The following is a 17,138-nucleotide window of genomic DNA, read 5'->3' on the forward strand; positions in this document are numbered from 1 at the left end:
TCTTACGACGACGACGATACCGAGGCCGTGGCACACGGTCACTTGAACTCTTTGGATTAGCACCCAAGGGTAATGAACGGGACGAGTCGACGAGAGAGGATTGTGGTATGTGCAGCACGAGAACAAGAGAAGACCGAAAAGAGAACGGCATGAGGGAAATGAAGGGAAACAAACTTTTTTTACTTGGACGGATCAATGGGATGGGAAATATGTGTAGGAGTATGTCGACCATGATTACGGGATAAGAGTGTCATGGCCTCGAACCAAAGATGAAGATGAGATGAGAGGAAATGAAATTGAACATGCCAAAACACACACACACCTCGTCTCATTCTGCTTGCGGTGACTCCACGATAACCTATCCCTTGAATAATGATCGACTTTTTGACTACGTGGAGAGTGGACAGGGAAACATCACTTAGAAAGTCACTGTGAAGCCAATTAGGTAGCTTTTGTTTTTGCACTTTATACAAGAAAAGAGTCAATCGACCAATACAACAAAAAACCCCGCGATTCAACACGCCCAAAACGCCATGTTTACCCAATTGCCTTGTCCCGCCGTGATATCTCATGCTTGACTGTTCCTCTTCCCCCCTCTTTCTTCTCTCTTCTCTCTCTACCATCTCTCTCTCTGTTTTTAAACGTAATCGTCTCCTTCTCGCTCCGCCATGCACGCAACGCAGCAACGCTTGCTAATGCACCAACATGACATCTACACAGGCCTCTTGAAAGGGTGCGCCTCCGTGTTGAGGACGTAGTCGTCGAGGCTGATGAGGTCGGGCTCCGAGTACAGCAGGTAAAAGTACTTTAGCGTCTCGGCGACCCAGAAGCTCTCCATCTCGTCGACGGGCTCCGGGGAGCTGGAGAGGATGTTGTCGACCGCGCTGGCGCCGTGCTCGGTGCGCGTCGCCTTGATGATGGCCTGCCACATGTTCCAGCCCTTCTCCTGCCAGATCGGGTCGCCGGTGATGCGGTACATGTACCACACCGATTCGATAGCTTCGGGTCTGGGTGAAGTGTGAGTAAACAGAGCAATGACAGAGTGAACGCGGTTTAGGGGAGACTTACCGGAGGATGTAACGTCTAGAGTTGATGTTGACGAAGCCAGGCGGGATCTTCTCCTCGTCGAGCATGATCTTCACGTATTCCTTGTGGGACTTGGGCTTGGGGTCAGGGATTTCCTCCTCGTACACGGGAATCGTGCCGACAATGCCTCCGCTAACGGGAGCATCGTTCGAGACGGTGCCCGAATCCGACGCGTCGCTGTTGATGTTGAGCTTGTCCTTGAGCGAGTTGCTGGCCTTCTCTTCGGACGTGCCCTTGCGGGGATCCTCTGAGGCGGGGGGAGCTCTCTTCTTCAAGAGGTGCTCATCCACGTTGGACGGCGACTTGTTGAGACCGGGCTCGGGGGCGGGCCACTCGGTCTTCTTGACATCGTTGACCTTCTTCGGCTGGTCCTTGGGGACCTTGACATCAGCGAGGGGGTCGACCTTCATCTCCTCCGCAGGCGGGGGCATGGCCTTGTCAACAGAGAGTCTGTCGACCGCGGCTGCTCTCCTAAGCTCCTCGTTCTTCTTCTCCTTCTGTCGCTCCTCCCACTCCTTCACCTGCGCGTCGCGCCAGGCAGCAGAGGGGTCAAGGTGCTCCCACCAGAGAGTCTCGTTCCAGGGGCAGCTCTCGAGAGACGCGCAAGGGACGACGGAGGCGCCCTCGGGCATGATACCGGAAGGCATGGATTCGTACGCCCAGACGCAGCCATCAGTCAGCTTCTTGGCGATTTCCAGGTCCTCGGGTCTGTCAAAGATCTTGCTTCCCAAACCAAACATGCCACCAATGAAGCAGGTAAGGTGAGTGACCTCATACTCGACTCGGGCATCGTACTCGGGGTCACCAGCCGTGGAGACCTTTGCGGAGAACAGAATGTCTCTCTCCTTGGGGACCATGGGCCTGTAGAGCAGCCACTTCTTGACAGCTGCGACTGTCTTCTCGTGCATAATCTTGTACTTGGGTTCAAGACCGCCAAGCATGAGATATTCCTACTACATTAGCTCAAGCTCTGGGAAAGCGCTGTGATGAGAAGACTCACCTTTGGGAAGTATTCGTAGGTTGAGTCCTGGCTTCCACCCATACTGTACTGCTCGTATCCCCAACCGCCGGGCGCAAGTCCCTGAGGGATGCACTCCCATTCGGATTTCTCCTCGGGAGAGGTGGGAGATGGTCTACGACCGCTGTTTCCGGGATACAAAGGCTGCTCGTTCACGATTGGCTTCGGGAAAGCCTCCTCCTTGTCGACATTGGCGTTCTTCACCACGGACTCCCCATCCTCGGTAACTCCTACAGCCCGCTTCGAGAGGCCTGTCTCACGAGGTGCCACGGGCTCGTCGCGCTTCTCGTCCACGGCAGGCTTGTGGCCTTCGGGCTCTTTCATGTGCGCAGCAACGGCCGCGGCGCTTGCAGCCGCAGCCGCAGCCTGCTCCTCCTGGTAGCGAATGGCCTCCGCGGTCCTGTTGCAGCCTGAAGCGTCGAGTTGCTCGGGGAAGATGCCGTTCAAGGTGGTGCCGCGGTTCTGGAGATCCTCGAAAGCGTCGGTGATGCGCGCAATCGCATCGTAGTACTTGTTCTCTCCGGTCAACTGAGCGAGACGCGTGAACTCCATAGTCATGGAACCCAGCTCAGCGACGCCGACGTTGCCAGCGCGGTGCGGCTGGGAGGCGTACTGGGGCTGCCAGTTGTAGTACAGAATGGGCATGCGGTTAGGGGTATCAAAGACGCCCATCAGGATCTCGGCCAGCTCAACGGCCTTGTCCAGCAAAACGTCGTAACCACCCTTCTTTCCTCCGCTCACGTCGTACGCCGCAAGCAACCCGCCCAGATATCTTATAATGGTTTCGAACACGGGAATGTCGCGGCGCGTGGGGCTGAAGGTGAAGTCGATGTCCTTGACGGCCTTGGCAGCCTCGTCGAACTCCTCCTTCATGCCCATGATCCAGAGGGTGTCGAGACCGTCTACAAGCGTAGCAGCCCAGCCACAGAAGGGGTCACGATAGCGAGCGCTGACGGGGGAGAGCTCGTCGTGCATCCAGGCGTACTTGCGGTACCCGCCCCAAGAACGAACCATCTCAGCCTTGATCTGCGCCAGGCGCCTCTCGCGCTTCTCCTTGACGGCGGTCGTCTCGGGCTCGAACTTGTACTGGATCCTGGGGATGTCCTTGGGCTTGCCGGTCGGAAGGGGAATGATCTTGTCGGTGGGAACGGGAAAGTGCTCCTTGACCTTGTGCCAATGGATCTGGGAAGTCGTCGTGGAGGCGCTGGACTCGGCGTTGTCGGCGTTGGGTCGGCCGGGAGGCTTCTTGGCGTGGAACTCGTCCTCGGCCGGGATCTTGGCGGCTTTCGTGACCTCGGGCTCGTTGTCGGGGTTGTAGACGGGCATCGTGGGCGTGTTTGCGGACTTTGTGGGAATGCCCTTCTTGGGGGTCTCGGTCTTGAGCTGGGGGATCTTGACGACGGTCTGCTTGGCCGTCTGCCGCATGGGGTTCTGCTCGGGCTCATCCTCCTCCTGATCGTGAGCGTGTTCGCTGTCCGGGGGAGGGTTGTTGTTCAGAGGCTTGTTGGCGGGGGGTTCGTTGACGGGAGGCTGCTTCGCGGGCTCGGTCTTGCCCTTGGCAGGTTCATTGGGCTTGATGCTGCCGGTATAGCCTGTCGCATCCCATTCAGGGTTTTTGAAGACTTGGTACAGCATGAAAGCCATGACAAAGGCCACCAAGAGCACATAACGGCTCCTCCTGCGGGGCATCATGATTGCTTGGTTGCTCGCCGGGGCGAGTCTCTGGGGCGCAAACTTGGGGGAGTTGGGTGTAAGATCGGTCGCGTGCTACACTGCAGGTAGCGGTTCGACCGTCGATCGAGGACCCAGGGGTCCAGGGAAACGAAGAGCGGCAAGGATGGCAGTGAGTTAACGCAGTGTCATTTCTCGGTATTTGGGTGATGGTCGGATTCGAAAGGGCCCTTGAGCAGGCGGGAAGAGTGATTCAGTGTAAGGAATGGAAGAAGGGAAGGAAGGAGAGTAATTGGAGTGTGATTGAGGCAAGGCAAGACGAGGAGCAGGAAGAAAAGATACGTAGAGAATTGGATGGGATGCACGACAGTTGAGGTAAGGTGCCTACGGTAGGTCAGCAAGCAGGTAGGTGGCATGTACAGATTGGCTTTCGGCTCCATTTAGGGGGGCACACGGAGCTGCCAGGATGGCCAAGATGAACTTAAGTGTTCTAGTGCAGCGCCTCTGAGGGGAACGCGCTACGGATACAGAGCAGGGCAAACTAAGCCTTTAGGTAATATGGAGGTGGGAGGTGGGAGGTGGGTGTGTGGATGGCACGCGCATGAGCAGATACAACGTTCAGCAGCGCCGACAACGCGGCACAGAAAGTATTTCGACATCAGACCAGCACTGCACAGTTATGTACATACGCAGTAGGGCGAACAGGCCGCCCGCCACCTGTGCGCCGTGGGAGGTGGAAGCTGCCCGAGAGCAGCAGTCAGCGCACATGAGGCGAGAGAAGAGCAGACGGGCCGGGAGAGGCTAAAAAAGGCACGACAGTTTACAGACGCCAAGACGCGAGATCTGAGCTTTCCCCGTGTCGGATTGAAGCATCTGGCTCCAGCAGGTCAGGGGTTCAAGACGTCTTTTTCCCAGTGGTGCTGTGCAGAGGCCCGCACCCGTACACTGGTATCCGCCCTGTATGTATCCAACCTTTGTACGACCGGGTTCTCCTTAACGATAGCTGTCACGGATTCGAGATTGCCCGTATGGATGTCTGAAGATCCTCTCTGTCAAAGACGTTTCAACCCGTCTGGCCAACTCTGTCAACCTCTCATTGGTGCAAAGTTTCGCCCTCAGCCGCAGATACGCCCGCCACTTGTCTTGAAGTCAAATCATTCTCAGAGTGGAAGCCAAGTAGGGAGAGAAATTACTAGACACTTTTTTTTTTCCTCTTGTGCACAAATGTCTCTGTCCTTTGCCCCTTGCTTGCTCAACCGATTGCTACCCCAGACACACATGGGCAACTTACTGAACAGTACAGAGTAACACACAAAGAATGGCGCATGGCAATTGGCTCCCGTGGCGGGTCACACCTTAAGTGATGAAAGGCCACGGCGGCCCTCCCAGCTCGCAGCCAATCCGATGGCAGGGGACCGGCGCACCTTAACAGCGGGGCGGAACGGATCCAGATGGACCTTATTTTTCCAGGGAGTCGGTGGGCAGCTGCTCCTCCAAAAGTCGTATCCCAAGATGGATGATCCTCGCAGTAGATTGCACCAACCTTTGGGTACGAGGACGCTGGAGTCCGAGGATGATTTTGGGCAAACTATTCGTCTCGACTATCCAATACTCTTAGTAGGTAGGTACACAAAAGAGACAGAGGCGTGCCCATCAAGTCACCCGACCTCCTTTACTACTGTCTGTAAGTAGGTACCTAAGGAAGCCAAGCCGGATCCCCGCCGTCTCTTTAACCGTGCTATTGTCTTGGCACGAACAGCTGCCAGAGCTTCTGCTTCCGGCAACCCATTCAGCCCTCTCTCTGTCTCCTCCCAGGCTCTCTCTCTGAGACTCTCCACATCGAGCCCCCTTGCGCCCCTTGGCAATCAAACGACGGACAGCCGAACAACAACCGGTTGTCAATCGCTTCTCCTCGGGCCAGAAAGAAAGCCTGTGCGACGATCGCAGTCTTGTAAGCGCCAGCCTCTGTTGACGTGCAGTGCAGTGACACGAGCAGCCGCAGCAAACACGCTGACCGACCGGCCGGCCGTGACACGGGGGGCCCGCTGTTCAGAAACGCCGTCTTCAAGCCGAAACACTCGAGCCTCAAGACATGACTTCAGCGTTCCCGCATCGCATGAGGCGCGATTGACTGGAAAAAAAAAAGAGACGAGCCGATAAGCAGGTGCTGGACAGGTCTCCGCGGCATGCAGAGAGAAAGGGAAAACACGAGACGAAAAGGGAAAAAAAAGAAGGTTTCGGGTTCCTGTCTTTCATCACCGCCCCGAGCAGCAACATTTGCCGAGCATCTCCAGGGTCCCGCCCCGTCTCCACGAGATCTGCCTTATTAAGATGCGAAAAAAAAGAGACAGTCCGAGAAGTTTAAAGATTCCGTCATTCCGTTGCGCAGGTGCATTTTTTCGTAGTCAGCACCGCCCGGAATGCAGAGGGCCCTGCATCATACCCCATTGAGAGACAGGTCGGTCGGCTGCCGGGCCTCCGATGCCAACCTCCCCAAATATGCGGGCGGAGCGCGAGTGGTTCAAATCGGGCAGGTTACCCTCCGCCCGCATTTGCCGGGCCTGCCGGAGGAGGGGAGGGGAGGAGGGGCCCGCACGCGACTACCATGTGACCTGCAAGAATGGCGGAAGAATTCCAACGACGGCAGGAACGTTAATTGGACTTTGGGGAAGGTGGTGTTCCCAACCGGATATTTACCACACTGCGACGTGAATATGCTTAATTGATCAGATATAGCACGAAGTCCTCGGTTCGACGGTTCTCGGCGGCAATGGCTCTCAACTCATGAGACAGCTCCTTCCCAGATCTCCCTCCTGCAACCTCCTGCGAGGCACCACATTATTGAGTTACGTTTCTTGAGAGCTTCTGGGAACGGTGCCATGGCTCCACCTGATTGAAGTTATCGTGAAACTCAAAGACACTGGGGACTTCTAGACAGTAGATACCAAAATGGTTCATGGCAAGAGAAGGTCGCTAGGGTTGTGCAAGAGTGGTGGCAGGTAGCGATGACATGAAAATGTAGTTGAATGAGTCTCCTTAGGTATTCCATAGATGGGCATCTTTTCAGACTTTTGGAGACAAGCCTCGTCATGAACCCTGGGGGCTTTTCTAAAACGAGCACGGCATTTAAATTCTGCTTCTACCTTGATGATCATCAAAAAAGAGTTTTACTAGTCGGGCAGTGTCCACATACGCGTGTTTCCTCTCAAAGCGGCTATCGTCGTCGTTGTCGTCATTATTATCATCACTACCCCTACTGCTTTCTCTACTGTTGTCGTCCGTATAGAAGCATTGGGTTTACTACGATACTGCCGAGTAGCTGACTGACACTGCCCAGCTAGCAAAACTCATCAAAAACGCTTTTCATCAATCTAACGCTTCTCAACTCCTACTCGATCGCCAGCGAATGAGCAACAAAATCGGCGGCCAATATGTACGACGACGAGTGGAACCGACTGACTCCCAACGAACAGCACAAAAGGCGCAGGGAGCACGGAACATGGCCCGCCAGATTCCTCAAAGCCCTCCGGTTCAAATTACACAAGAAGCAGTCCCCGGAGCAGAGAATGGGTGCCACCGGCGAGCTCACCCGCCGCCGCCGTATCCAGCTTCACTTCCTGGAACTGTACTTTTCTCCGGCCATGGTCGCGAGGATGCGACTACACTTTCAACACTTTGCCGAGTACCAGCTGTCACTCTCTAGATATGTCAGGTACCGTTGTAAAGACATGCTGCCCCGTGAGTTTTGGAACCTGCCGGCCAACTCGCCGAGCAGAATGACGAAAGCTCGGCTTCTGCTTGTCATCAGCCTGGTCTTCCATCCGGATGTCAGCGCTCAGATTGCTTCCAACATTGAAGAGTTCGATGAAATTGCAGGTATCGAGTGTACGGACGCGTTCATTGGCGAGACTAAGTTGCGGGATTGGTTGAAGTACCTGCTTGACTACACCCTGTCAGGGTTGGCTGGCGCAGGTTGTCCCTTTCTCAGATATGATGTAGGCTCCGGATAACGGCGCATCTTTGTTGCACATGCTGACGATTGATAATAGAAAGCAGCGTGGTCTAGTACTGACGATGAGGGGAATCCCAAGGAGCTACACCCGGGACCTAATCCGGACTTTCTCAAATTTCTCAGGCCTGTCGCAGTCGATATTGAGCAGATAAACTTGAAAGGCACAAACATTCTTGAGGCATGGAGGAGTCATCCAGTCACACGATCTCTGAGCCGCCTCAAAGACGGGCAGGATGAGTTGCGACACGACCCGACTAACTTGGGGCAAACATGGACGCCCGCAACACCAGGCACCAACTGCGTATACACCAGTACAAACGAGCATTTCCTACGCGAGACATGGTACCGACCTTTCATTCCCTTGAACAGAGAAATCGAAGAAAACCAGATGACGCCCGGATTCGTCGATGGTGCTATCACAAGATTTAGCCCTCTCCGAGAGTACCTCTGGACAGCCTTCCGAACGCACATGGTATCTCTAAAACCACCAGTAGAAGAGCTCCCGCACCTCAGAGCTCCATGGACTGCCCGAGATCGAAAAATCTACCGAGGGGTGTTGTTGACCCGGTACAACAGCACTCAGCCTGCGCCAGCGGAGCTGTCCCACTACATTGTCCCCGAGGGCCAGGAGACAGCCTGGGGGGACTTGTCGCTTAACCATTGGGTCGGAAATGCAAAGGCTTGGGATCATTATAACCAGATACACGGCCAAGGCCATCGCGAGTGGCCTCATGTGGTTCATGTAAAAGCATATCCTTCGCCATCACCCACAACACATCAAACTTGCACAAACATGTGGCGAACGGCTTGGAAAGATGGGTTTTACTCAGAGCACAATCGTGACCAAAAGGCAATTATGTACTTGAGTTCGCAGTACAAAGCCACGTTTGCCGTTTCTTTCGAGAGGACAACAACTGGTCCCCGAGCCAGCTGAAACCACGCGAGCTTACCAGGTTTCAGTGAAATAGTCGCAGGTGGGAGTGAGATACAATTCAACGCGATACCGCAAAATGCGGCTCAGACATCAAACTACAACAGAGGCCCTAGAGCATGTCAGAGCATGTCTGCCGTTTGACTCAAACAAACAGCTTCGGCATGGCACGCTTCAACGACAGGTAAGTGTCTCGCGAGAATGACCCCAAACTATCGAAAATGGTATCAGTCCGTTCCATTTCCACAAGTTTAGAGCTAGAGCACCTGTGTATGCGGGGGTGTTCCAGCGGCATCGCTGTTGTTCATCTAGGCCGTCGGTCTTGGCCTTAGGACAATACGAAGCATCAGCAATGCTGGAACACATCTCGAACGGCCAAAAGGATTGCACTTAAGTTCCAAACAGTCCAAAAGCGCTTAGCCCGCGTCGTCATTACGGTTAAGATTGTGCCTGCTGCGAAGCAGGCCTCCTCTTCGAAAGGAGAGTCATCGATCAAGAAACCGCCCTATGAAGACGACGAAGACGACGATGGCGACCAACCTAGGGGCACCAAGAAGAATAAGTTCAAGACGTTGCGAGGCCTCAAGCAGGATGCCCCAGAATCCGAATTTCGACTTCGGCAAGAGGCTCAAGGCATGGTCCAACCAATCCACGGACTAATGACTTCGCTGCGGCTTTCCATACACAACTCGAGGGTGTTCGGTCAGGTGTAAGAGTGTCTGTTCTTCTAATGAATGATACGAATAATCACTAAGGAACAGCCAAAGATAACGGAGGTCTTACCAACCAAGACCTCGCTCTATAGCCCGCGCACCTAAAGCCCCCTCCCCTGGCTCCACGGAGCCTGAGAGGGGACGGACTGCACGAGATCATGTAAGCTATCATACGCAAATGTGAGACTGAACCCCTAAAGAACAGTGGTAGATATAAAATATCCCCTGACTAGTATCTTGAACAGCATGGGCAATATTGTCCATGCCTTGAACGCAAAACCCGGCGCTGTCGATGATACTAAGCTCAGAGGAGAGGCAACCTACATCAACAAAAAAGGACCTCCTGCCTCAAAGAGCACCGCTTCAAACCTCCTTTCTTCATTCTCCTCAAGGTATTGCCCCCATATCCCAGGGTATTCAGACTACAGTGCTTGCAACCCGACCGGAAACCTCCAGGAAAGTTGCCAGGCCCAAGCAGACCAGGCTGAAAGCACCGTAGCTCGCGTTTCTGTTTATAAACACACACAGGTGGAGAAAGGAATCATAGATTGGCTGTGGCGAAGCGTTCTTCGCTGGTTATCAAGTCGCGCCCCCTTTATATAGACACGTTCGCTCATCACTTTACACAATATTTATCCCCTGTTGGTTGGTTCCTTTCTCCAAGAGCATACAAAGCCATTCAAATTGCTGAAGTAACGAGGTATTTCAATACAAATGTTTACCTTCAGAGTCATCTCTTCAAAACAGCAATAGAAGTTTCGGTTGTGATAGGCGAAGGGCCAGGTCAGCGGTGATGCTCTTTCCACAAGTACGAACCAACCAGCTCTCAGACATCAAGAAAACAACCCCATTCTAGTCCGTCGCTTTCCTCCCCTTTCCCCCTTCGTATTCTGCTACTTATCCACGTCCTTAAACCACCCGGGGCAATCCCGTATCGCTCAGGTATCTCACACCTTGTCATGAGCTTAGCTCGGTGACTCCATCCAAGGCAAAGCCTTGAATCAGACGGTCTCGACGAATCATTTTTTGTGCTGCGTAGAGAACATACGCCACGCAAATTCCTTAACTAGTGAGTCTAAAAATGCCACCAATCGACCGTCCCGATTATCGATCCCTTTGCTAGGAGAAATTCCATCTGACACCAGTGTCTGTATAAAACCACGCCTAAGTTCTCATAGAAGACCCAGCAAAATCAAAATATTTGTATTACCCGTGGTCTGGCATCAATGACCTTAGCTTGACAAGTAACTTGGCAATAGCCATGACAAAAGCCCCATCTACAATGTTCACACCCACGAAACGTTCCACCACCGCCACCCATACTTGTTTTCCTCCGTATATCTGACCCCCTCTCTAAGCGTACTGAACAAAAAGTGGTAGGAAACATTGATATTTACCTGAGTAGCTATAACCTTCTCGAGAATCTCAACCAACTTACACTACCACGCATGCAACCCAACCCCCCTAACCGCAAGTCCGCAACTCAGAACCTTCATCATCTCACAAAGTACCCCAACCCAAACGGTATAAAAACCCCACACCCTCCCCTTCTTCCTAGAATCTTCAGCATATCAGTTTTCATGCTCGATCGGTTCCTGCTGACCGAAACAATCCCACAAGCCAAGCACAAAATCACCCGCATCGTAAAGACAGACAAGCACCACCTGACATCCCGACAACCCTTTCATCGTCCATCGTTTCTCGCCAGGGATACCGTCCAAATCCCAGATCAAACACCACAGACGACCCATAACCCGAGTTGAACCTCCACCCGCAACGAGATACCTTGAAATCATCGTGCGGACCCATGAGACCATCCACCAAAGGGTTCCATTTCCTCGCCGCTAACCCCTGAGAAACGATTAGTCCGTTTCGCCGCTTTATCGCATCTTCTTGGTTTAGATCTCCGTAAGACGGGCTGGCTCAGATGGCTTACACGAGACATACACACTCACAACAACACCATCACAAGGCATCTCACAATGCGCCAACCAACTCCATCAATATATTACCCGCCTCGATATATACCTCCCTTTCCCCTTGCCTCGGTGCACATCCACCAAACCTCTCCATCCCAAATACAACCAAGCAAAGCTCAAAAAAAAGCGCTCCGCAAAAACAGCAAAAAATCCCCCAAGCCCTTGCCATGCGCCATCGCTGCAACAACGAGCGTCCAGTGTTTTGCATACAACGAGAAGAAATGTTTCACCGCTACCTCGTGGCCCAAGCCACGTCTCCCCCTTCTTTTCAATGTTTCCCCTCCTCCTCTTACTTGTTTTCACCATCGGGTACTGAGTTCCCCTCGCGCTCTCCCCGTCAACTAGACGTCTTTGCCGCGAATTTTGGTGTATAGCCCGGTATCGAAAAAGTTGTAGTTGGGATCCAGCTCGCAGAAGGGGTGCTGCGAGAGCAGCACGTCTGCGGTAGGCCGCTCCAGTGGGTTTCTATCGATTGTTAGTCTGGCATGCTGACAGAAGAAGTCGCAAAACACTTACACAGTGAAACAGTCCAGCATAAAAGCAATCGCCAGCGGACTGATAGTTTCACGGACCTCATCTGGGATAGGCGGCGTCTCTCCGTTTGCAATCTTGTAGATGGCGCCAACGGCTTCCTCCTTGGACCAAGGCCGTCGACCGGCAAACATCTCCAGCACAACGCATCCCAAACTCCAGATATCGACCTTGGCGCTGTATCCCTTGCCCTCGGAGCGGATGACCTCAGGCGCCATCCAGAACACGGATCCCTGCATCGAGTTGGACTTGTCATTGCCGTAGATGTTGTCTGTTTTCTTGGAGATACCAAAGTCGGAGATCTTGCAGGTGCCATCGAGATCCAGCAAGATGTTGTCGGCCTTGAGATCGCGATGCAAGATACCCTCTCTGTGGAGGTATGCAAGACCAGACAGCATCTGCCTGGTAAGCGACGAGACTACCGATTCCTCAAACTTGCCGTGCTTCCGCAGGCAGGATCCGATACTGCCACCGGAAATATACTCGAGGAAGATGCTGATAGATGTCTCCTTACGCTCGCAACCAAGGTACTGGACGATGTTGACGTGGTCGAGATGCTGCATCGTCTCGATTTCCTGGTCAAGAGCAGCCACCAACTCCCGCATCTTCGCCTTGTCGCCCTGCGCCGCCTTTGGGTTGACCTCGACTTCCTTGACGGCCAAGAACTCTCCAGTCGTAGCATTCATACCGAGGTAGACGCGACCGTAGGTACCCTTGCCGATAAGTTGACCCTTGAACCAACGGAACGTAGTCTGGCGCTTGGGCAATGTATCCTGGGGAATCTGGGGCATGACCATGCTGCCTCGTTGATCGGGCCGGATCTGCACAATGTTGGCGTTAAACATCTTTGTGCTCTTCCTCCTCATCAATGCCGATGTGTTCTGGCCATTTTGGCCCTGTTGCGTTGTTGTGGTAGTAAACCGCTTGTTGGCCTCGTGAGCACCACGAGCAACTTCACGGATGGACTTCATACGGCCGAGACCTCCAGAACGTCTCACGCTGCGTTGAGCGACCGAGGCTACGGAAGCTGGACGCTCAAGCGCCTTGAGAGTAGACTCATCCGAGCCCAGGGTATCGCTCTCGTTGTAGAATGACCGATTTGCCTGGCCCATAGCCACGCGCAAGCTTGGTGGAGGAGATTGCGGAAGCGCCGAGGGTCCAGGGGCAGCTTCCTTCTCCTCGGACTCGGAAATAGGAGACGGGGGCGATGCATCCGCTCCTCCCTCTTCGAGCACCGGCTGGTCAAGATCCAAGTTCGGGAAGAAGTCGTCGAGGTTGTTGATAAGGGCATCGGTGGTGGGACGGTTTGCCCAGACGTCCTTCTCCACAAACGACTTTCTTCGGCTAAGCTTGCTGTCTTCCGACTCCCATCCCTCTGAACCAGGTGTGTTGGGCGTCCTGCGTGAGCTCTTGCCGCTGCGAGCACTCATGAGAGCCTCGTCTTCTTCACCCTCCTTGCTCGAGCCGCCGAACGACTTGGGCGAGTTGAATGATACAGAAACCTTCTTCTTCGACTTGGCAGTGTTCACCGTCAGGGTCGGTCGTTTGTCGTTGGCCTCATCAGGCGAATCATCGCCATCGAAGATGCGCGTAATCTTGGTAGGCTTCTTTTGCTGGCTGGTCAGAGGAACGGCAAACAAGCCATCATCAGAATCGTCACCAGAGTCGTCATCACGCTGTGCAGGAGGCTTGTCAAAGCTGACTTCCGTATCGAGGAAATCAAAGTCTGGCCCATGTGATTTGCGGCGAGGGGGCTGGGGTTGTTCAGTCGGGGGGATTTGGGGCGGGTTGAGGGAACTGGGGCTTATTTCACGCGAATGTACCCGTTGTGCTGTTGATTTGATTTTAGCGACCGTACCATTTTGAGACCTCTTCCTTGACAGCGGAGTCCCGCCGGGAGAGTAGTCAGGCACGACGAAGGGCAGATTTCCACGGCTCCATGTGAGAGAGCCAGGTGAGCCAGACGCCGTGCGAGGACTACCTTGATCCGAGCAGGACTTGCCAAAGTCAACCGACGACATTGCTCCCTTACCTCGATCTGAGTAATCGCCGCTCATGTTAGAGTGCGACGACACTCGCTTGGGCGACTTGGACCTGCGGTTGTTCGAATGGCCAACCGCCCCAAGGCCTCTGCCCATGCCCACGAGGGCTGCACCAATGCCACCAACAGGCTGGCTGTTTGTCTTCTTCTTTTTGTCCGGATTTTGTCCGGGAAGCTCCATATCCTCAAACAAGGTGGATGGTCGTCGCGGTGCCGACGAAATGCTGCCGTCGGATGACCGCATGGCGTGTCCAGTCTTTCTGCTTAAAGAGTTTGCCTTGAGAAGAGTAGCAGAAGGGTCGCTTGGCGGCGCAGGTGGCTTCCGCACAGGGAACAGTACTTCCGGCTTCTTGTCCTCATAAGGTGACTGTCGGGGCTGATCAAAGTCGACTGTGCGCCCGTGTATGCCGTATGGGGTGGAAACGCCTTCCGGCGCGTTTCTGCCGTCCTTCATGGCTGCTTGTCTTCTCTTCTCGAGGTATTCGCGCTGCTTGCGTTCCATCTCGGCACGGTATTCACTAGCTTCCTGTGCGAGCATCTTGTCATCAACTCTCTCACCGGTCAGTGTGTTTTGCCTTGATGTCGGCGGCGACGAGCTGGATCTCGTCCTCGATAGACCGTTCAAACGGTTGTACGCCTCCTCGTCGAGGGACGTGTGTGCCGGAGCGCCATTAGCCTGGCCCGAGCCTTGGGGCACGTAACCGGAAGGACGGATGAAGAGCTTCAAAGACCCTGTAGCATCAGCTCTGACCTTGCGTTGTGTCGTCAACTTCTGATCGTCGAGCGGCTGGTCGTGGTCAAATTTGCCAAGCTCGGTCAAATATATTTGAGAATTCAAAGCATCCATCAAACCAAGGCTGCTGCAAACAATCTGTCGAAGATCTGTTGCCGATTCGGCTTCAGTAATGTCGCACATGCGGTAGTTGTAACCATCCATGGTAGCCAACACATACGTTCTGCCAGGGCCAGAACGTCTCGACTTGTCCTTCTCATGCAGGAGATCAAGCGATGTCTCACTGTTGTTGCCAAATCGAGAGCCGAATGAGTGAGACTTGAAGTTGAGAGCTGGTGACGTCGGTGACTCCACATCGTCGGGGCTGGGGAAGGCACCGTCTTCCTTTTGCTTCTTCTTCCTAGATAAGAAGCTGAGAAAGCTCTTTCCGTCCTTTGCAGATGATGGGGGTTCGGTGCCAGCCGAGCGATCACCATTGGACTCCTGAGGCGATGGGCGCCCACCATCCTGACCCAGTCGGCGACTCTCTGCGTTACCGCGAGTGGCCTGGATCATGTCCGCGATGTTCATACCACTGCGCAACATCTGGCTAGCCTCGGGAGGAATTCCAGAACCATATATGGCAGCGTTGGAGGACAGAGAGTCGGTGCTGTTCCGTGACCGATGCCCAAATTTGGCTGAGTGCGGAGAGGCTGAAAGGTTGCCTGCCGACGAGGGAAAGAGGGACGCGCTCTGCGGGTTTGGACTCCCATTGGGGCTGTCGGTTCGTAGAGGCGGCGGGCGGAAGCTGTCGCCGGGCTCGCTGGCGTTCGGGCTGTGACGCCGGCTGCCGTCGATGTCGATTTGCTTCAGGATGTTCCTGTGGTTAGAGTCTGAGCTCATTGTGCTGTTGAGCGTAGGCATAGTAGTAGACCTGGTCTGCGAGAACCGTCGTCCGCCAAAACCAGGACCAGGAGCCTTGATCGGCGTCTGCCGGTCATCAGTCTTCGAGAGTTCACTCGGACGAACGATCATACTCACGTTGGGAGAGTCTGCGCCATCGGTCCCTGCGCTGGGCAGGTTGTTGCCGTGGTTCACAGACTCTTTCCTCCCGTGCGAAGATACTTTCGATGGGTCAGCCGGCAGACCCTTGACGATGTTGCGAATGAGCCGTCGCATTCTCTTTCCTTCCTCTCGCTCTCGTGGCTGGTCCCATCCTGTCCCGCTGTTGGTGCACTCGACTGCCAGTCTCGGATACACCTGTTGGTGCATCATGCCAAAGTTCCCTCGTCCTCCTAGGCCGCTCCCGAGCTCGAGGAAGTGGGTTCCGTGGATGTTGAGGCCCTTGAACGTCTCCTGCCAGTCCTTTGAGAATTGGTTGGATGCGAGAAACAGCAACACCTTGTCCAGCGGCCACTGCGCAGCCAGATCCGGGTGAATACTCCAGGTGGTGGCGTTAGACTGTTGCGACAGCCCTCGAGTGTGCATAGCCTGGGCGTACATCCTGTCTCGTCCAGTAATGTCGTCCTGGGGTGTTGTCATGGTTGTGTCAGCGCTGGTCTGGCTGTTCGTGGGCCACGAGCTTTGCGACGTTGCAGAGAAGGTGGATGTCTCGTCAAAGCCGCCCAGGCCTGGTATTCCAACTCCTTCGCCATAGGTATCGCCTTGCGGTATGTAGGTCGCAGACATGCCGCTGCCATGGTCATTCGGGGGAGGCGGGGGCGGGATCGATAGTGTCGTGCCGGTCGCAACCTGGGCATGCAGCTTCGGATTGTAGGCCTGATGTTGTCCTGGCGGGGGAGGGGGTACGTTGAAGCCGTTGCGGCCGTCGTACATTCGTCCAAAGGCGCCATGCCACGGCGCCTGGCCTGCCATCGCACTCCCCGGGGGCGGACCGGGAGGCGGCGGGAGCATCATGCCGCCGCCGCCCGTGGCGCCGGGAGCAGAGGGAAAGCGCGGCGGGGGAGGAGGTATGGACATCATGTTGCTCATCTGGCCCTGGACGGGTGGTGACATGGGCGGCGGCGGCGGAGGGACCTGGAAGGGCCTGGAGGAGTCGGCGGCGGAGACATGTCGTTGGTTGTTTTGATACATGGCTTGTGGTTTCGGAGGCGGGCCAGCTCGGGTAGCTGGCCTCGCGGCGTCGGGGCCGAGGAGGAGAGGAGTGGTCGGGAGGCTCGTGGGGATTGAGCTCGCGGTGGCGGCTCTTGGGCGAGCACCGCCGGGGGAGAGGAAGCTGGAGTTGGATGCCTTCGTGTGCAGGGAGGGCGGCGGGAGTTTGGGGGTGGAGGGCTGGTAGTTGGAGGGCAGGTTTGTGAAGACGAGGCCGTCGAGGTTGTGAATCTCGTCTCTAGATCGTGGGACACTGGGAAAGGGACTCGAATTGCGGTCGTGGGTATCAGATCTGGTCGCAGAGCGCTGGCGCGAGCTACCACTACTCATGG

At 54.8% G+C, this 17,138-nt stretch overlaps 4 protein-coding genes across 4 annotated transcripts; 2 read left to right on the forward strand and 2 right to left on the reverse strand.

Moving 5' to 3' along the window:
• Positions 1-712: 712 nt before the first annotated feature.
• On the reverse strand, positions 713-3,796 carry COL26b_005944 (uncharacterized protein; the record flags this gene model as incomplete). Its single annotated transcript, XM_053178778.1, has 3 exons — positions 713-1,007; positions 1,069-2,036; positions 2,087-3,796. 3 exons carry the CDS (start codon positions 3,794-3,796, stop codon positions 713-715), a joined length of 2,973 nt encoding a protein of 990 aa, XP_053037249.1.
• Positions 3,797-7,206: 3,410 nt separating this feature from the next.
• COL26b_005945 (uncharacterized protein) lies at positions 7,207-7,785 on the forward strand (the record flags this gene model as incomplete). Its single annotated transcript, XM_053178779.1, has 2 exons — positions 7,207-7,733; positions 7,764-7,785. 2 exons carry the CDS (start codon positions 7,207-7,209, stop codon positions 7,783-7,785), a joined length of 549 nt encoding a protein of 182 aa, XP_053037250.1.
• Positions 7,786-8,882: 1,097 nt separating this feature from the next.
• On the forward strand, positions 8,883-9,431 carry COL26b_005946 (uncharacterized protein; the record flags this gene model as incomplete). The annotated part of the gene is made up of 2 exons (XM_053178780.1): positions 8,883-8,902; positions 9,101-9,431. The coding sequence occupies 2 exons, from the start codon at positions 8,883-8,885 to the stop codon at positions 9,429-9,431; spliced, it is 351 nt and encodes a 116-aa protein (XP_053037251.1).
• A 2,320-nt stretch (positions 9,432-11,751) lies between these two features.
• On the reverse strand, positions 11,752-17,136 carry COL26b_005947 (uncharacterized protein; the record flags this gene model as incomplete). The annotated part of the gene is made up of 3 exons (XM_053178781.1): positions 11,752-11,875; positions 11,927-13,667; positions 13,800-17,136. 3 exons carry the CDS (start codon positions 17,134-17,136, stop codon positions 11,752-11,754), a joined length of 5,202 nt encoding a protein of 1,733 aa, XP_053037252.1.
• Positions 17,137-17,138: the final 2 nt, after the last annotated feature.

Source organism: Colletotrichum chrysophilum (assembly GCF_026319265.1).
Source record: "Colletotrichum chrysophilum strain AFK26 chromosome Unknown scaffold_42, whole genome shotgun sequence".
In the NCBI taxonomy this organism is placed as follows: Eukaryota; Fungi; Ascomycota; class Sordariomycetes; order Glomerellales; family Glomerellaceae; genus Colletotrichum; species Colletotrichum chrysophilum.